The sequence below is a fragment of the Lissotriton vulgaris genome, chromosome 2_2 (assembly GCF_964263255.1).
Source record: "Lissotriton vulgaris chromosome 2_2, aLisVul1.2, whole genome shotgun sequence".
Classification (NCBI taxonomy): Eukaryota; Metazoa; Chordata; class Amphibia; order Caudata; family Salamandridae; genus Lissotriton; species Lissotriton vulgaris.
The window spans coordinates 110,241,908-110,263,387 of record NC_141688.1 but is presented as its reverse complement, the minus strand read 5'-3'; the positions used below and the strand labels follow the sequence as shown (position 1 = coordinate 110,263,387).

The following is a 21,480-nucleotide window of genomic DNA, read 5'->3' as shown; positions in this document are numbered from 1 at the left end:
ACCTACTGCACTTTATTTTCCCTCCATAGGTGAGTGCAAAACTAACGCTACTGTTCCACATGATGAGTCTGTTGTTCCTCAGGGAGCTTCATGAGAAGCTGTAGGGTTGAACCACCAAGCGCTTCCCCACATCAAATTGGATTCCAAACTAGTCTCAGCACCTTTTCCAAATCTGAAACCAATGCCTCTATTGGAATGTGAGAACACAAGGAATGCATAGAATACCAGGATGGTATAAATCCGCACTGTGATGCAACAGGGGCTCACTCAAACTTTATTTCACATTTATTATGTGTACCATTGGCAACCTTTCATTCAACGAGTATGTAAAATTGAACCAAATAGCCCTCTGCTGTTTTGCGAAAGTTTTAACTTCATCATCAGTTATATGTAGCTCCAGTGTGTGCTAAAGAAGTACCATACAGGGAGAAGTTAAAGAAGAGTGATATAGTGTCTATGTATGTAAAAAAACAAAAAAATCAGACGATCCAGGAGCAACAACAACAAGACTTCCTGGTATTGGAACACCAAGACATATAGTTATTATCATGTTAACAATCCTTAATATCTGTATCTTTGTCAGCTGCATCTTTACCTTCTACATACAATGAAAAAGTGATCAGAGGGCATAATAATTTGAGCATGTCGTAATTGCACAAAAACTGGCTCATGATCACGAATGCATGTTTAAAGAGGCAGTTTTAACTATTGCACTATTGTTCAAGATCTATGGTCAGTCAGTTCGGCAAATTGTCATGAGAAACCAAGACGTCAATGCATGGAAGTGTAGATAGTCCCTTTCAAGCAGCAGAGTTCCAATTCCAAGATGGCTACTGCTGTCCAGAGTGCCTCTTGATCTTGCCACTGAAAAGGTTAGGACTGTGTTTTGCAAAGCCTGTTGCCGGTGCCTTTCCCTGCATTATGTTGTTGCAAGCACGTACGCTCATAGATGCCATTTCATTTCGTGTGTAGGAGTTTTGTATTGGAAATGCTGTGCGCCTGTGTCCTCAGAGGCAATCTGCCCTTCCTGTAAGTGCCCTGGAAACTATGATGTGATGTTTTCGCTCGGTTGTTTACTCTGGCACTTAGACTGGCACTTAGACTTCACAATCGTACTTCCAAAATCTGGGAAGAATAAGGACTTGTAGACTTCCAAGAGAGGCCTAGTTATTGTAATATGTCAATTTTAGCAGATAAGGTACCAGTCCTACAGGACTCCCAGGCTGACCGGTTTAGTAGGTATGTTTCAGAAGTTGTGGATTTACACAATTCTTTCCTCTGTTTCACGGTCAATGTCTTAGTTGTGATGAGTTTCCTATTGTTTCTGAGGTGTTCTTTTACAAGCTGAGACCCCAATGAACCGAAGTGTGTCCGCCTTTTTTGTCTGGGTTCTTTCATTTCTCTACCCATCGGAATTTGATTACCATCAGAACATGAGGATGACTCACATGTTTGAAATCTATTGTGACAGTTAATCATTTTTTCAATGTCATCTTTTTATTTTCCTGCGTCAAATATGGTATTTTTTAATGCAAACAGTACTTCACCATAGTGCATAGGCCCACACTCATTGGTTAAAAAGGTTTGATGATTTTACTCTACATGTTTTCCATGCATTGCTCTCTTTGGTTTCCAAGTATGTGTGCCTTCTACCGGATTTTTTTAGTTCATTTTCTTCTGATTGATTATTATCACCTAGGTCAATAGACCTTCTTGCGTTTGCCGAATCGTCTGATTTGCTTAGTGCATGGTTTTAGTTTACAACACACTGTTTCTGTTACTTTGATTTAATTGACTAATATAATAGGATTATGCTATTTTATACTTGTTTGTGTTTTAATTTCAGGACCCTTACTTGGTCAAGCTGAACATCACAACGACTCCTGGGCTCGGCTAAAACACAAACATGTGCTGTACAGCTCTCATTCATTGGAAGAGTCCGATTACGAGCTTAGTAAAACCCTTGGACTTCATACATTGATTGAAAATATTGTCGGCTTCGTAAGCGGAGATATCGCCAACACGCCTGGATTCAAGGAGCTAGAGGAGAGCATGTCGACTAACCCACAGGCCTGCAGCATTGCAATGGAGCAGCAGCAACAACGAGCAGAGGTCAGTTATGTGCAAATGTGGTAACTTCAAAGTTTTTCTATGGAGGGTGCCATTAGTCGCAAGTTTAAACACATTAACTAGAGAGGAAATACGTTTTAGTGACAATAGCCTAATCCCGATATTTAAAATAAAAAATCCTTAATATTGCTGTAAACCCTGATTAAGGAATATGAAACCACGTTGAAAGTTAAGGTTAGTGTACTTTAACCTATATGTGTCAAATATTTACTAATTTTCATTCCAGCGATGAACCAGTGTGCATTGCTCAGTGATTTTATCTCAGTACATTCGCAATATCTCTTCTGTACTAGTAAGTTAACATGGGCACAGAATGGAGACGATCTACCCCAGCCTTCCTACAATGTTAAGAACCTTTTCCACCTTGTTGCGGGATTGGGAGTTAAACATTATTAGCACTACATAATTCCAGAGGCAATCTAAAATGGAAGGCACCAGCCTGATGTGCCAGGCTAAAGAATCTTAATTTCGAATGGATGTAATTTACTGTCGCAGATACATTTATTAAACCTTGGTCCCAGCATCGACTTGAATCAGAAGTATTTTGAGCCATTCCTTGTCACCTGTGGTAGGTGGCACCTTTTTGGAGTCTTGTCCAGTGTTGTGCGATGGTGCCACAAGTGCTGTATACACTATATAATTGCCACACACACACACACACCCCTGTGACACCAGCTTCTTTTCTCCACAGATGGAGAATACAGGTAGTTTTTGTTGCACATTCATTAAAGCAGGATCCTTATCTATTTTTCTTTAATGTTTTTGCCAGTACTTTTCAATATTTTGGACAATGTGCACTACTAAGATTATCTGGCTTTAAGCTCCCTGTTATTGACCATATGTGTGTCCAGGGTACATCACATGATGCATGGTCGTGCGATCTTTGTGCTGTGATAAATCCCAGTGCCATTGAGGGGAGGGAAACCAAACCAACGGGGGCTTCACGCAAGTCATTCCCAGTTGCCCTCTGGAAGAAGAACTCAAATAAGAACTCATGCTCGTTCTCAGATGCATTCGCCATCTATACAACACACACAGGATAAAAGAGACCATAATGAGCATAGGAGATAGCCATCGAGCCACGGTAAGAAGAGAAAAAGTTCTTTATAACGATCCACCTCTTTCGAACCCACTCCGGAGCTGCAAATGAATAAGTACCCCTGAGTAGATTCTTCCTTTAAATAGGTTCAATCTGTGAAAGAGGCTATGTTGCCTGTCTTCACAACATCTATGGCTGCTTCAACCCCAATAACCTGGACACTGATCGAAACCAGTGCCACACTTATGCTCCCTCCCTGGCTGGCTCCTTCATCTCACTACTCCGCCTCTTCAAATGCATGCTCTGACGCTGCTGCTTCTGGTTTCAGTTCTGCGTTGGATGTCGCACCTGTACATTCGATTTCTACTTACGTAGCTTAGCAGGCCTGCAGATATAGCTAGAGCTAAGACACTATCTTGCATACAGCAGAGATTCCTCAAGTCCATTTCTAGTAAACATGGGGAGGTACCCGAGGCTGCTGTCGGATTGAGGTGACATTAAACAAAAAGCCCGTAGCAGAGACATCACATAAACTGTAGCAGCACCCCCACTCCTCCCGACCTGGGGGTGTTAGCCTGAGTTAATTCAATAATTAAACAGACTTTGGAAGAGAGCCCCCATTTTCCACTTAAATTGGATTTCAACAGCATTATAATATCAGATACCGAACCCTGGATGTTTTCTGTCAATCAGTTTTTCCAGTACTCCTCGCTGATTTGTGAACGTGGCTATGTGAAATGTTTTTCTTTATTTGTGTTTATGGCTGCCCTGAAGAAGACAAAGCTGTATCGCTGAAACGCACGCAGATTGGAGGGAACATTTTAAGACTTGCTATTCAAGCGATATAGTGACACTGGAGCTAAATGTATTGTAAGCTGGAGCACTGTATCGTTATAGCATCATATGTGTGTTGTAAATAGTGAACAAAGTATGATAAAAGAAATAGATTGTTGGTATCAAAAACACATATACTCAGTGCTGCAAATTGTATTAAGTGGATATAGATAGAATGTTTTTTTAAATGGTGAATACACGTGATTGTATGATGACTGAATGAAGTATGTTTGTTGAAACAGTATGGATTGTGTTATTGGAAGTTTTGTTTTAAGGAAATATATAAAGTTTCTCTTCTCATTACAGTCCTATGGAGAATGGTGTCTTATAAATAATATGCATCTATACACTATTATGCAAATGATGTTCGTTTAAAAACAAGTCTTTTTGTGATTGTATGTGTAATTAATTAAAGGTAAATCATGCTAATATCAGAGAGAATACAATTACATTTGTATACAAAACTTAAAAATATATTTTTTAAAGTATTACATTCTTGGTATTGGGCCACATATGTATTGATATGAGAATAAGACTGGATGGATAAACCCACAAGTAAGTGATATGGTTGCCAAGGGATTGTTTCTCTATTAGAATTTGTAGTAAAGTTACAATCGAGCGAGTGGATTATCTTTTTGATTCGTATTGTGAACCTGTCCTAATGGTAGACAGTCATAAAACATAGAAAATGATGAAAATATGACAGATAACCTTGTTTTCTTTGGATACCAACGCACAATTTATGATGTACTTACGGGAACTTAGTAACCTGAGCATGTCCCCATGCATCACCATTCTCAGTTGCGGTGGTCCTGCTGCAGCACAAGAGATACAATATTGCTCTTCCATTAGAAAAACTGCTTAAAACCCTCTCGCTGTAAAAAGTCCAGACCATCACCTTTCACTGAAACTGGATAAGCAAACAGTTTAGATATCTTATCTTTCAATGAGGGTGCCATTGTTCGGATGTTAGACCCTTGTGGCCAGTTTGAACCATGTTGTAAGTAGTGAAATATTACTCTTGTTTAGGAAAATATGATTGAAAAGATGTAAAGCAGTCTGTTCTGATCGGTGTTCGGCTATTTGGGAAAAGTGAGAGAGCGAAAGGTAAGGAGACGCTCTCAAAATGTTGACTTGAGGTAGTCACTTCTGGGGGAGGAGTGGTCATAATAATGTGCTTAGTTGCAGGGTATTTGGGGCAATAGAGTTTTAATTGAGGGGGCTCCATAACAGAGGCTTCTGTATAGTGAGACTGACTGCATTAAAATGTCACATTAGCGCAAGTGAATCGGACTTAGGATATGAATGGGGGGTCGGTAAAGGTGAGGTTTATAACTGTAGCCTAGTATTCATGGGATAACTAGGATTGAAATGTAATATAAATGTGAGTAATCGGCGCTCGGCATGTAGGTGGGGCTCCGGATAAAGTACAGTGGTTCTGCTAGGTACAGCTCAAAGACTGGTGTAAAGAAGTAAGCCCCCACATGAAAGATGTCAAAAAGCATGCAGGTAACTGTACCTTAAGCGCTAATAATATAGAATAAAGGCTATAGTAGTCGGGCAGAAAGTGACTGCTAGGTTGAGTATGGAAGACCTGAAGCAGTAGGATAAATTCGTGTAAGCTTTCCGGTATCATCTTGCAGCTGTGTCAGCGGTTGTAGTCAAGATCCAAGCATCATATGCTGTCTGTTTTGAGGTCTGGGAGAGGTAAAGTGGAGTCAGTGCAACCATCTAAGTGGATGTAGTGTCGGCAGCCATATTCTAATGGTTGGTGTGTTAGAGAACACAATGGAAGACATAATCGTGAGAGAAGGGATTAGAACATTCAAGAGCCTTGTCAGAAAGGGTATCCGGTGAAAGTAGGTAGATATGGCCTTATGGGGCTGGTCTGTACTGTTTACCTGATAGACTGGGATGAACACTGTACAAAAATCTATTATTAATTGGTTTAACATACAATAATGTATATAAAAAATTCTGAAAAATAAAAATGAAGACTTGTATAAGAGAAGCAAAACGACTTGCCGCTTGAGTCATTAATAAAAAGCAGAAAGACTGTAGTTAATTAATTCTAATAAAGGCCACTCAGTGCAGTAGTGATATGATCTAAGATGCCAAAGTAAAACGATCCAAAATACAGTTTTTTAATGTAAACGTTCGTACTTCAGCAATAAATAGAGTGGTTGTCAGCGACACTTGCAGCAGCACAGAAGATCCAGGCTGAGCTAAGAGCTGTTCTGTTCAGCCTCAACAGCATGGCTTTCCCCGACAGGATGCAACACAGATGGGGCCACAGAGAACTATGGGACCTAATCATCACTGCCTCACTTCCACGGCCTTACCGGTGTGGGTAGCTAGGAAGGAGATGCTATGGTGTTGGATGAGTGGTTCGTGATCTAAGCACTACTGTCTGCTACACCCAGACATCTGTGAGTGTAGCTTTGCAGCGTGGGCATAGCCTGTGTCATAGTGCAGGGTACGATCACTGTGATTTGGCCTGTGAAACATGGCATAAGTCCTGATAGCCTCGCCAATACCACTTTGCAAGGTAGATTCAAGGAGTGGCCTTACACAAATTTGCCCCACAAACCACCCTTCTCAGGCCGGTGAACATGCCCTTTGGAGCAGTGATTATTTCACAATGTTTGTGAGATACCTATACTCCTAAGGAAGGCTCCCAACCCCACAGGGGGAATATTTGAGTGCCAAAACAAGTCAGTGGAAAAGAGAAGTCGGGTCCGCTGCTCATTGCTGCCGTTTTTAATCTTGAGGTATGGAGACAACAGTAAAAAAACAATGAGCTCACCCACATTCAACTTTAATGTATGTATTAACAGTTTTAAAAAAGGCAGAAAAAAAATGTCAGTATTAGTGACATTACCAAACCCAAGCTAGGGAACATAAAACTAGGAGATTATGCAGCCATTACAACAGCAGTACTCTTTAATGCTTCCCGGTATGGAACCCACTAATGAAGCATATAGCATAAGGCATCTGAGCAGTCCTCATCTTATCAGAGTGCATGAGTGTATGGTAATTCCATTAGTGGTTTGGCTATTTATTTAGGATTTTTGTACTTCTTGTATGTTTGTAGTTTAATGGAAATCACAGTCTGTAAACACTTCTTGCTCACTCTTTAGTGTGTTAGTTGCCTGTGTTGTACCTGTTTTGTATGTGTGAGAATTGTGTGATGTTCCTTCTGCTACTGCCACCTGCCCTCATCTTATTTGCATTAGGGGAGGTTGCGCTGCTGCTGTCCATGTCCGCCGCGGCCCATCCATATGGGGTGAGGGGCCACGCCCGCCAACATTTTTCCCGATAAGAAGAGGGTCTGTCAGGCTCAACAACTGACAGACACTCTTCTTGTTCAGGTCAGGCAGCCAGGAGCTAGACATGCTCTAAACTCCTGGCTGCCTGAGCTGAAATTTGGTAGGCTCATGATTTCCCAGCCCTGTGGGCGTAACCTACTAAGCCTGTCAAAAGTGTCTCAAGACCCTCCCACTCGTGACGAGGGGTTGCATCACTGATTGGCTCAGTCCTAGGCACTTCAGTTTTAAGCTCTGAAATGCCCATGGCTGAGTGTCAATCAGTGACTACGTCTGAAAGGACAATTACCTCCATTTGCCCAACGCCCTGTGCATTATCTGTTTTAAAGTACCACCCCGTGTTTCTCATGTCGGTTCCTAACAACTTATATTGGCTATAACCATGACCAACCTTTAGCATGTGCAGCTGTGCCCATGCCTAGGGAGCAGCTCTTCCAGCAGCAGTGTTCTACAGACATTGCTCCAAAAAAAGTACATTTAAACAGTGTTAGTGGAGGGAGGTGGTATCCGTGCCTGCATTTTGACTACTTTCTTCTAATGGCTCTCCTTACTCTTGCTCCCTCGTCTCTGCACTACCTCTGCCACTTTTGTCAATGCACAGACAGTTAAATAGGGCACATGTGAGGGAGTGCCAAATTTGGTTTCACCCAGGGCGTTCTCTGAGCAAAGATCAACTCTGGTTATCACAGTATAAACGCAGGTAGGTGGATCTTTAGCCAGAGATAAAAGCATCTTGGCATCATTGTAGCTCGTTTATTTTAACATAATTGCAACCATAGATTGTATTATCATATTTCCTATTTCCTGGACCAATAAATATATATATATATATATATATATATATATATATATATATATATATATATATATATATATATATATATATATATCGATTTACCGAGGGTCACAGTTTAAATGTATATACATTGATTTTGTGACAATGTACTGCTGAGTTATTTTACTTTCTCAGAAATATTTTGCATATTTTGGTATTTAATGGTGCCGATTTCGATATTCCAGTACGGCGCAACCATTAGAATGTATGAATTGGTCCCTTGTTTATGTTGATGCTGATAGCAAACAGGAAACGTGGTCATGAGCAAACATAAAACATGGCCGTTTCTGGCGTGCCCTCATACCATCGAGGAAGGCGACTGCTAAAACTCGTCTGGTGCATTGAGGGTCAAAGAAAATCTATTGACTCTCCCCTGTTTGTGCTGTATCTTTTCTGAGAGGAGAGGAGGCGAGCAGCGTAATATTGGCGGGAGCACCTCCCGCCTAACAGCACCTGTTCACGAGTGCGTGAGCTTGGTGCAAGTAAAGCAAGGATTTATTCACCACGCACCGCCGCCAGACGGACAAGATTAACCGCAGTAGAGGAACGCATCGGATCCCCTACAGGTAGGGGACTGCGGAGAGTTATCAGACATGGCGGTAGAACGAGGGGGCACCTGCGAGTGCTATTGAGACCCTGGGGATCGCAAATTGGGGCAACGCTATATGATGTTTAGTGACACTGACTGCCAGGAGGCGGCTCTAGATGTTTTCAAGAAACGACCGCAAAGTGGAGCTCGCAGCAAAACGGGTGATCCGAAAGGGTAACGTCATTGAATGCCCAGTTCGCAAGCCTGGATAGACTACACGAGCGGGAAGTAAGGAAGTGGTGGGAAGCCACTTCCTTACAGAACTACGTGGAAGTCGGCAGGGTTCTGAGGGGACTTCATGTATATATAGGGTTCCTGTATACGAGAATCCCGACCCCCACCTCCTGGACGAATGGGCGGAATATACGGCTGGCTCGTGCCAAGGAATGCTTAAGATCTTGATCAAGTTCACGTGGAGCGACCATGAAAAGGTACGCAAGGCGATTGTAGAACTTTAGAATGAAATTGATAAAGATGGAGACAAACAAAAACGAGAGGAACTATGTGCAGCTATGGGAAAGAAACTTAAAACATATGAAAGGCAAAAGCAGACAGCGAAAACAAGAAAAGTTTGAACGAGACGATCGTGACTGAGATGGGAAGGGTTCTTACTTTTGCCAAGAGATATGAAGCATCAAGGCAAGCATTGGAGAACAAGAAGGGTCTACCGTGTGTGAGTGATCAAGGGGACACAACGGAATCAGAACTTTCAGAAACAAAACAATTGCTGTGTGGAAAAGCATTATCAAGGAAACTCCCTTTTCACGAGGAATTTCAGATAATAAGGCAGACATGGCAAGGGGAAAGCCACCCGAGCAGCAAAGAGGTGACCAACGCGGATGGGAGGGGAGTGGAGCAAAAAGCAACTTCTCGCCACCCGTAACCAGGAGCAAATGCTACACCAAACGGCGATAAACACCGCAATGTATCCTGAGAACAACCTGACCATTATAAATTTGACCCCGAGAACACTAACGAAAAAAGAAGAACATGTGCTGAAATTGGGACTTTCATTTTGTCCCCAGAAACATCTGGAATATACACAGACAAAAATACTTATTTACATTTTCACAAAAATTAAAACTACATAAATTCTACAAGCTACGACCAAAGAAAGATACAAAGAAAAACAAATCAGAGGTTGACACTGATATTCTGGTAGGACGTGATTTGCTAGCATTTCAGACCCTGAAAGAAAATGGGGATGGAGAGTGTGAACCTGGGGGAAAGCGGAGTCACGGCCATTTCTGGAATTGAGCAAGTTGGTGGAAACAGTCCCTTTAGGCCTGCTTCCATTATTATACCGCAGATGCCTAATGACAATATTGATGTATTTGTAGATACAGTGTCAAAAGAATTGTTGAAATTGAGAACGAGACCCAGTAATAAGAAATCCACTTTGTCACAGGAACATCTAAAGGCCATAGATAATATCAAAAGAGACACCAACATTATAGTGAAACCTTCGGATAAGGGTGGAAATTTGGTGCTCCAAACCTATGAAGCCTACAATGAGGAAGCACTGCGGCAATTAATGGACTCTAATTGTTCTGAGAAAATCGAAAAGAAAGTCTATCTTGAAAGTATCATGGAGTGCCATCAACTGTTGAGAAAATGGTATGACAAAGGCTTGATGGAATCGGAGGAGTATTTGTACTTGAGGTGCCTCAATCCAATGACCCCTAGTTTTTACCACCTGCCGAAAGTGCACAAAGACAGTACTAAGCCTCCCGGAAGACCAATTGTGAGTTCACAAGGGAGTCTACTAGAACATTTGTCTGTATATATTGATTATTTTTGACTGATTTGGTAAAAACTTTACGTAGTTACATCCGAGACACTAAGGACTTTTTGGAACATGTTGAGAAAATTGTGTGGCGGGAAGGTGATTGCATGCTGGTTATGGATATAGCCAGCTTATATACCAACATAGGGCACACCGATGGCATAAAAGCGGTTAAGAGCTTTTTAGACACCGGTTCAGTGAAATTCATGGAGCACAACTCCATATTGTTGGAATTTTTGACCTTCTTTCTGCACCAGGACCAACATTATAAACAACGGATTGGCATTACCATGGGCACCTGCTTCGCCCCCAGCTACGCAAACCTTTTCGTGGGCTCGTGGGAGGAGCAGGTGGCCTGGGTCCCGGCCAATATGGAGTGCACACAGAGAATAGTGGACTTGTACAGATATATAGACTATCTCTTCCAGGTATGGAGGGGATCGGAGGAGTCAGCAGCTATGTACACTAATGTCTTAAATGCTAATGAATTTAACCTGAGATTCACAGCAGAAATAAGTACAAGAAGTGTGAATTTCCTTGATTTAGAGGTTTTCATTTTGGATAGCAAAATTAATACACAGTTGTATCGAAAGCCAACAGCCGGGAATTCTATTTTACACTTTTCCAGTAGTCACCCTCCTAAATTGATTCAGAGTATCCCTATGGGGAATTACTCAGAATCAAGAGAAATTGTACCACCCAAGAGGATTTCAATGTATATGCAGAGGCCAGCATGAAGAGGTTTAGAGCACGGGGGTACGGGGAACAGTCTCGAAGGGACTCCCTCTCAAGAGTACAGGGAATGCCTAGACTAGAACTTTTGAAACAAAAGCAAGGCACAGAGAAGAAAGACCACTTTAGGACGATAACTACCTTTTCGAGTGGGGCAGGGATGTTAAGAACAGTCCTGAGAAAAAATTGGAACCTATTACGGACGGATTCCATTATTGGGATGGATATACCAACACATCCTATGTTGACTTTTAGAAGAGCAAGAGCTCTGAGGGATACGCTCATGAGTAGCCACTTTCTACGAGCCGTTCCGAAACCGTTTGGCGTAGCACCCCATGGACTTTATTCATGTGGAAGGTGCAAAGCCTGTAAAAATAGTAAGAAATTCTTATTGTACAAAGTAGCAGAGTCAACTAGATGGATCAGGAAGTTCCTTACCTGCAGTACCCCATATACTATATATTGTCTGTTATGTCCCTGTGGACTAAGATAGATTGGGAGTACTATTCACCAAACGAAAGTTCGTATTTTAGAACATTCACGTGCCATAAAGCCCGGGATGTAATGTATACGGTGGCCAGGCATTTCCAATCGCACCACAGCAGTAACAACAATCTCCTAACCTTTTTTGCAATAGATCATGTCCCAGTCAATCTGAGAGGGGGGGGGGGCAGGATAATGAGGTTAAGGAGACTAGAGTCTAGGTACATAATAGATCTGGGTACCAAGTCCCCCGTTGGCTGAACAGCAATGAGGAGTTGGCACGAGTGCGTGAGTTTTGTGCAAGTGAAGAAAGGATATACATATATATATATATATATATATATATATATATATATATATATATATATATATATATATATATATATATATATATTGCATTACCTCAGTCAATGATTTGATGAACTGTCCAGTGAGACTACAATAATATGATTTGAACTTTTGCTGCTGTCTCAACGTGTAAAGTTTTCACTCACAATGTTGACTGCTTTGGCTTTAATTTGTAACTATTGATTAAAATGAAGTCTTTCTTCACTGTCTATTTTTAAAATCTAGCAACTAATCGAAGCACATACCATGTGATTAAGATCGTTATCAGGTCGAAACGTGTCATGCTGGGTACCTGTTTCTAATAAAGCCTTAAGACCGAATCGGATGGTAAATGTAAATGTTGTATACTTGTAAAGCGCACAGCTACCCGCACCGCGGGCGTCCCGGCGCTGTATACCGCTGGGGAACCCGTCCTGGCTTTCCCTGTGAGATGGTCCCTTCTGGGCACCTCCAAGGTGAGACCAGGCATCCCCTGCGTTGAAGGGGCCGTTGTGAAGGTTAAGCAAGCTATTGCCCAGAGTTGCAGAGTGGAGCCCAAGGTTAGAGTAGGCGCCGAGGCGAGAATTATCAGGTCCGCGGACATTTTGACCCAAGACCCTGCCGCGTTGGGAATCGAACCCTGGTCCCGGGCCGATCTCAGCTTCCGGGTCTACTGCCTCTAACCATTGAGCCACACTTCTCCACGATGTAGCTCGTTTATGTTCTCTGAAGGAGAGTGTTTGCCTTTTGGAAATGTGTGTGGTAATATATATATATGTGTGTGTATATATATGTGTGTGTGTGTGTGTGTGTATATATATATATATATATATATATATATATATATATATATATATAAAAACCATAGGTTTTAGCCACGTTATAGTTAGGAATTAGCATTTAAAAAACCTTAGAAATTCACTGAATAAAACATAGGTTTCACACATGTTATAGTTAGCTGGACATTTCACTCGTACAAAACCATTGAAATTCCCCCGTTCTAGTTAGTTCAGCTAACTATAACTCGCGCGCCTGTAATCCACTGCTGATGACTTCACATTTTACATCACTCATGACATGGCTAGTGACATCACTCATGACATCATCCTTGTGAAAGAGTGGCAGACCTCCTCTCACCCTAATATAACCTTTGATAAACAGATTGAAAAATAGAAACTAACATTTTCTAAACAATGGAGATACATATACCAGTTAGAAGAACCTATTCAGTTATTCCAAAGTCTACATACATATCCAGTCATTCACCAACAGATACAACTTGGATTTTAGTTTGAAACCAATCAGTCCAGACCCTATTTGGGTGTATAGTGCCTCTGGATCTATGTTTTTATTTTCATTGTTGTCTACCACATCCATGTTTATCAGTAGGGAGAAGGTGGTTGCATCCCTAACCTCCAGTTCTGCTGTTGCTTCTGTTGATGTCTTTTTATATTGTCGCATTTGTTTATTTTCTTTTAAAATTTTGGGCAGTTTAATTTTTCTTATATATTGGTATAAATCTATCGTTGTTTGAGCTATATCAATAGTGTTGCGCGACCAAAAATATAAGCCCCACTGTAGAAGTGATTTCTCAGTTTCGGTTATTTCCCTATCCGATAGATTTATGACAACAAAAAAAAGACATTTGAAAATCATGTAAGAACTTGGACAATATATGAAACAGGAAAAAAGGATAATTAAAAAGAGAGTATCAGATAATGGCAAGGAACCAAAATAGGAATACAGTGTGGTCTAATCATGGAATTTTCTTGATTTTCTTAACTCCTCTCCTTCCTATCCCTCCCCCACGTTCTTTTAACTTTTCTTTTTCTTCCCCTTCTCCCCAATCTTGGTCTAATTTACTGTTTTTTTTAAACATGCTAGTCTTAATTTTTTATATAAAACAACTACAATTATGCAAATCAATATTCTATGCTATGGTTTAGACATCAGCAAAGTATATAATCATGATCCTCATAAAATTAACATACTGAGAAACATGAAGTGTGCAATGACAGCACTAGAACTTTTAAATCGCCCACTGGAGGGCTAGAGAGAGAGATTTATGTGAACAGAACTGTTGAATATTCAAATAACTCAATTTTGCATATGATTATAATGCACAATGAAATGTTACAATACGATACATTCACGTTATGAGATAGGGACAGAACAGAGAATGAATGAATTACTGTTTAATTTAAGACTACAAGTCCCATAATTCCAATGTGAAGGAAACAGGAAGTTGGATGTTGTAATTTGAAAAAAATGAATAAACATTGGAAATGCAGTGAGCCAAATTGACCGTGACCAAGGTGTCGGAGGACACCGAAACGCGTTGGTTGAGAGATGATCCGGTTTTGAAACATCAATTAAAGGAATTTATGCGTAAGTGCCCGTGAGTGCGCCTCCGTTTCTTCTTGGAAAAGAAGGTTGGGAAAATATATATATATATGTGTGTATATATATGTGTGTGTGGGTGTGTGTGTATATATATGTGTGTGTGTGTGTGTGTAAATATATATATATATATATATATATTCTGCTCCACGGGGTGTCCATATTTCAAGCAGCACTCAGACGCGGTTCAGCTCTTTCCCCTTAAAGCTTTATTGGTATGCAGGCAGCTTTCCTCGGTATTTTACAGCACTCGACCAAAGCCTGACGCGTTTCGTTTTCAACTTCCTCAGAGGCACGGTCGAAGGAAGCATTGCGGGGCCACACCCCCCTCCCTCCTTTTCACCATGTCGTGCGCTGATATGCAGCAGGTGAGCAGACATGTAGGTTTTGTGGGAGGTGTAGTCCATTTCAGTCCACAGATGGATGCTTCGTGTGATGGTGCCAAACAAGCTCCCCAGGAGCCCCAAGGAAAGGAGCACCGCTAATCCAGGAACCGCCCTCCACACAATGAGTCCCAGGTAGGACCCGTGGCCCCCTCAGGTTCGGGGGTGGTGCCCGCTTCGCGGCTGGACCGCCGCGTCTTACATTCTGCTCCACGGGGTGTCCATATTTCAAGCAGCACTCAGACGCGGTTCAGCTCTTTCCCCTTAAAGCTTTATTGGTATGCAGGCAGCTTTCCTCGGTATTTTACAGCACTCGACCAAAGCCTGACGCGTTTCGTTTTCAACTTCCTCAGAGGCACGGTCGAAGGAAGCATTGCGGGGCCACACCCCCCTCCCTCCTTTTCACCATGTCGTGCGCTGATATGCAGCAGGTGAACAGACATGTAGGTTTTGTGGGAGGTGTAGTCCATTTCAGTCCACAGATGGATGCTTCGTGTGATGGTGCCAAACAAGCTCCCCAGGAGCCCCAAGGAAAGGAGCACCGCTAATCCAGGAACCGCCCTCCACACAATGAGTCCCAGGTAGGACCCGTGGCCCCCTCAGGTTCGGGGGTGGTGCCCGCTTCGCGGCTGGACCGCCGCGTCTTACATTCTGCTCCACGGGGTGTCCATATTTCAAGCAGCACTCAGACGCGGTTCAGCTCTTTCCCCTTAAAGCTTTATTGGTATGCAGGCAGCTTTCCTCGGTATTTTACAGCACTCGACCAAAGCCTGACGCGTTTCGTTTTCAACTTCCTCAGAGGCACGGTCGAAGGAAGCATTGCGGGGCCACACCCCCCTCCCTCCTTTTCACCATGTCGTGCGCTGATATGCAGCAGGTGAGCAGACATGTAGGTTTTGTGGGAGGTGTAGTCCATTTCAGTCCACAGATGGATGCTTCGTGTGATGGTGCCAAACAAGCTCCCCAGGAGCCCCAAGGAAAGGAGCACCGCTAATCCAGGAACCGCCCTCCACACAATGAGTCCCAGGTAGGACCCGTGGCCCCCTCAGGTTCGGGGGTGGTGCCCGCTTCGCGGCTGGACCGCCGCGTCTTACATTCTGCTCCACGGGGTGTCCATATTTCAAGCAGCACTCAGACGCGGTTCAGCTCTTTCCCCTTAAAGCTTTATTGGTATGCAGGCAGCTTTCCTCTGTATTTTACAGCACTCGACCAAAGCCTGACGCGTTTCGTTTTCAACTTCCTCAGAGGCACGGTCGAAGGAAGCATTGCGGGGCCACACCCCCCTCCCTCCTTTTCACCATGTCGTGCGCTGATATGCAGCAGGTGAGCAGACATGTAGGTTTTGTGGGAGGTGTAGTCCATTTCAGTCCACAGATGGATGCTTCGTGTGATGGTGCCAAACAAGCTCCCCAGGAGCCCCAAGGAAAGGAGCACCGCTAATCCAGGAACCGCCCTCCACACAATGAGTCCCAGGTAGGACCCGTGGCCCCCTCAGGTTCGGGGGTGGTGCCCGCTTCGCGGCTGGACCGCCGCGTCTTACATTCTGCTCCACGGGGTGTCCATATTTCAAGCAGCACTCAGACGCGGTTCAGCTCTTTCCCCTTAAAGCTTTATTGGTATGCAGGCAGCTTTCCTCGGTATTTTACAGCACTCGACCAAAGCCTGACGCGTTTCGTTTTCAACTTCCTCAGAGGCACGGTCGAAGGAAGCATTGCGGGGCCACACCCCCCTCCCTCCTTTTCACCATGTCGTGCGCTGATATGCAGCAGGTGAGCAGACATGTAGGTTTTGTGGGAGGTGTAGTCCATTTCAGTCCACAGATGGATGCTTCGTGTGATGGTGCCAAACAAGCTCCCCAGGAGCCCCAAGGAAAGGAGCACCGCTAATCCAGGAACCGCCCTCCACACAATGAGTCCCAGGTAGGACCCGTGGCCCCCTCAGGTTCGGGGGTGGTGCCCGCTTCGCGGCTGGACCGCCGCGTCTTACATTCTGCTCCACGGGGTGTCCATATTTCAAGCAGCACTCAGACGCGGTTCAGCTCTTTCCCCTTAAAGCTTTATTGGTATGCAGGCAGCTTTCCTCGGTATTTTACAGCACTCGACCAAAGCCTGACGCGTTTCGTTTTCAACTTCCTCAGAGGCACGGTCGAAGGAAGCATTGCGGGGCCACACCCCCCTCCCTCCTTTTCACCATGTCGTGCGCTGATATGCAGCAGGTGAGCAGACATGTAGGTTTTGTGGGAGGTGTAGTCCATTTCAGTCCACAGATGGATGCTTCGTGTGATGGTGCCAAACAAGCTCCCCAGGAGCCCCAAGGAAAGGAGCACCGCTAATCCAGGAACCGCCCTCCACACAATGAGTCCCAGGTAGGACCCGTGGCCCCCTCAGGTTCGGGGGTGGTGCCCGCTTCGCGGCTGGACCGCCGCGTCTTACATTCTGCTCCACGGGGTGTCCATATTTCAAGCAGCACTCAGACGCGGTTCAGCTCTTTCCCCTTAAAGCTTTATTGGTATGCAGGCAGCTTTCCTCGGTATTTTACAGCACTCGACCAAAGCCTGACGCGTTTCGTTTTCAACTTCCTCAGAGGCACGGTCGAAGGAAGCATTGCGGGGCCACACCCCCCTCCCTCCTTTTCACCATGTCGTGCGCTGATATGCAGCAGGTGAGCAGACATGTAGGTTTTGTGGGAGGTGTAGTCCATTTCAGTCCACAGATGGATGCTTCGTGTGATGGTGCCAAACAAGCTCCCCAGGAGCCCCAAGGAAAGGAGCACCGCTAATCCAGGAACCGCCCTCCACACAATGAGTCCCAGGTAGGACCCGTGGCCCCCTCAGGTTCGGGGGTGGTGCCCGCTTCGCGGCTGGACCGCCGCGTCTTACATTCTGCTCCACGGGGTGTCCATATTTCAAGCAGCACTCAGACGCGGTTCAGCTCTTTCCCCTTAAAGCTTTATTGGTATGCAGGCAGCTTTCCTCGGTATTTTACAGCACTCGACCAAAGCCTGACGCGTTTCGTTTTCAACTTCCTCAGAGGCACGGTCGAAGGAAGCATTGCGGGGCCACACCCCCCTCCCTCCTTTTCACCATGTCGTGCGCTGATATGCAGCAGGTGAGCAGACATGTAGGTTTTGTGGGAGGTGTAGTCCATTTCAGTCCACAGATGGATGCTTCGTGTGATGGTGCCAAACAAGCTCCCCAGGAGCCCCAAGGAAAGGAGCACCGCTAATCCAGGAACCGCCCTCCACACAATGAGTCCCAGGTAGGACCCGTGGCCCCCTCAGGTTCGGGGGTGGTGCCCGCTTCGCGGCTGGACCGCCGCGTCTTACATTCTGCTCCACGGGGTGTCCATATTTCAAGCAGCACTCAGACGCGGTTCAGCTCTTTCCCCTTAAAGCTTTATTGGTATGCAGGCAGCTTTCCTCGGTATTTTACAGCACTCGACCAAAGCCTGACGCGTTTCGTTTTCAACTTCCTCAGAGGCACGGTCGAAGGGAGCATTGCGGGGCCACACCCCCCTCCCTCCTTTTCACCATGTCGTGCGCTGATATGCAGCAGGTGAGCAGACATGTAGGTTTTGTGGGAGGTGTAGTCCATTTCAGTCCACAGATGGATGCTTCGTGTGATGGTGCCAAACAAGCTCCCCAGGAGCCCCAAGGAAAGGAGCACCGCTAATCCAGGAACCGCCCTCCACACAATGAGTCCCAGGTAGGACCCGTGGCCCCCTCAGGTTCGGGGGTGGTGCCCGCTTCGCGGCTGGACCGCCGCGTCTTACATTCTGCTCCACGGGGTGTCCATATTTCAAGCAGCACTCAGACGCGGTTCAGCTCTTTCCCCTTAAAGCTTTATTGGTATGCAGGCAGCTTTCCTCGGTATTTTACAGCACTCGACCAAAGCCTGACGCGTTTCGTTTTCAACTTCCTCAGAGGCACGGTCGAAGGAAGCATAGCGGGGCCACACCCCCCTCCCTCCTTTTCACCATGTCGTGCGCTGATATGCAGCAGGTGAGCAGACATGTAGGTTTTGTGGGAGGTGTAGTCCATTTCAGTCCACAGATGGATGCTTCGTGTGATGGTGCCAAACAAGCTCCCCAGGAGCCCCAAGGAAAGGAGCACCGCTAATCCAGGAACCGCCCTCCACACAATGAGTCCCAGGTAGGACCCGTGGCCCCCTCAGGTTCGGGGGTGGTGCCCGCTTCGCGGCTGGACCGCCGCGTCTTACATTCTGCTCCACGGGGTGTCCATATTTCAAGCAGCACTCAGACGCGGTTCAGCTCTTTCCCCTTAAAGCTTTATTGGTATGCAGGCAGCTTTCCTCGGTATTTTACAGCACTCGACCAAAGCCTGACGCGTTTCGTTTTCAACTTCCTCAGAGGCACGGTCGAAGGAAGCATTGCGGGGCCACACCCCCCTCCCTCCTTTTCACCATGTCGTGCGCTGATATGCAGCAGGTGAGCAGACATGTAGGTTTTGTGGGAGGTGTAGTCCATTTCAGTCCACAGATGGATGCTTCGTGTGATGGTGCCAAACAAGCTCCCCAGGAGCCCCAAGGAAAGGAGCACCGCTAATCCAGGAACCGCCCTCCACACAATGAGTCCCAGGTAGGACCCGTGGCCCCCTCAGGTTCGGGGGTGGTGCCCGCTTCGCGGCTGGACCGCCGCGTCTTACATTCTGCTCCACGGGGTGTCCATATTTCAAGCAGCACTCAGACGCGGTTCAGCTCTTTCCCCTTAAAGCTTTATTGGTATGCAGGCAGCTTTCCTCGGTATTTTACAGCACTCGACCAAAGCCTGACGCGTTTCGTTTTCAACTTCCTCAGAGGCACGGTCGAAGGAAGCATTGCGGGGCCACACCCCCCTCCCTCCTTTTCACCATGTCGTGCGCTGATATGCAGCAGGTGAGCAGACATGTAGGTTTTGTGGGAGGTGTAGTCCATTTCAGTCCACAGATGGATGCTTCGTGTGATGGTGCCAAACAAGCTCCCCAGGAGCCCCAAGGAAAGGAGCACCGCTAATCCAGGAACCGCCCTCCACACAATGAGTCCCAGGTAGGACCCGTGGCCCCCTCAGGTTCGGGGGTGGTGCCCGCTTCGCGGCTGGACCGCCGCGTCTTACATTCTGCTCCACGGGGTGTCCATATTTCAAGCAGCACTCAGACGCGGTTCAGCTCTTTCCCCTTAAAGCTTTATTGGTATGCAGGCAGCTTTCCTCGGTATTTTACAGCACTCGACCAAAGCCTGACACGTTTCGTTTTCAACTTCCTCAGAGGCACGGTCGAAGGAAGCATTGCGGGGCCACACCCCCCTCCCTCCTTTTCACCATGTCGTGCGCTGATATGCAGCAGGTGAGCAGACATGTAGGTTTTGTGGGAGGTGTAGTCCATTTCAGTCCACAGATGGATGCTTCGTGTGATGGTGCCAAACAAGCTCCCCAGGAGCCCCAAGGAAAGGAGCACCGCTAATCCAGGAACCGCCCTCCACACAATGAGTCCCAGGTAGGACCCGTGGCCCCCTCAGGTTCGGGGGTGGTGCCCGCTTCGCGGCTGGACCGCCGCGTCTTACATTCTGCTCCACGGGGTGTCCATATTTCAAGCAGCACTCAGACGCGGTTCAGCTCTTTCCCCTTAAAGCTTTATTGGTATGCAGGCAGCTTTCCTCGGTATTTTACAGCACTCGACCAAAGCCTGACGCGTTTCGTTTTCAACTTCCTCAGAGGCACGGTCGAAGGAAGCATTGCGGGGCCACACCCCCCTCCCTCCTTTTCACCATGTCGTGCGCTGATATGCAGCAGGTGAGCAGACATGTAGGTTTTGTGGGAGGTGTAGTCCATTTCAGTCCACAGATGGATGCTTCGTGTGATGGTGCCAAACAAGCTCCCCAGGAGCCCCAAGGAAAGGAGCACCGCTAATCCAGGAACCGCCCTCCACACAATGAGTCCCAGGTAGGACCCGTGGCCCCCTCAGGTTCGGGGGTGGTGCCCGCTTCGCGGCTGGACCGCCGCGTCTTACATTCTGCTCCACGGGGTGTCCATATTTCAAGCAGCACTCAGACGCGGTTCAGCTCTTTCCCCTTAAAGCTTTATTGGTATGCAGGCAGCTTTCCTCGGTATTTTACAGCACTCGACCAAAGCCTGACGCGTTTCGTTTTCAACTTCCTCAGAGGCACGGTCGAAGGAAGCATTGCGGGGCCACACCCCCCTCCCTCCTTTTCACCATGTCGTGCGCTGATATGCAGCAGGTGAGCAGACATGTAGGTTTTGTGGGAGGTGTAGTCCATTTCAGTCCACAGATGGATGCTTCGTGTGATGGTGCCAAACAAGCTCCCCAGGAGCCCCAAGGAAAGGAGCACCGCTAATCCAGGAACCGCCCTCCACACAATGAGTCCCAGGTAGGACCCGTGGCCCCCTCAGGTTCGGGGGTGGTGCCCGCTTCGCGGCTGGACCGCCGCGTCTTACATTCTGCTCCACGGGGTGTCCATATTTCAAGCAGCACTCAGACGCGGTTCAGCTCTTTCCCCTTAAAGCTTTATTGGTATGCAGGCAGCTTTCCTCGGTATTTTACAGCACTCGACCAAAGCCTGACGCGTTTCGTTTTCAACTTCCTCAGAGGCACGGTCGAAGGAAGC

General features: G+C 45.9%; 1 protein-coding gene across 9 annotated transcripts in view; it reads left to right on the top strand.

Annotated features, from left to right (window-relative positions):
* The window catches only part of HERC1 (HECT and RLD domain containing E3 ubiquitin protein ligase family member 1), a 2,101,515-nt gene that overhangs the window by 519,917 nt on the left and 1,560,118 nt on the right, over window positions 1–21,480 (top strand). For all 9 annotated transcript variants that reach the window (XM_086959402.1, XM_086959399.1, XM_086959397.1 and 6 more), the window contains exon 26: window positions 1,847–2,112. In XM_086959402.1, coding sequence (XP_086815528.1) covers window positions 1,847–2,112 — 266 coding nt within the window. The remainder of the gene's footprint in view (window positions 1–1,846; window positions 2,113–21,480) is intronic.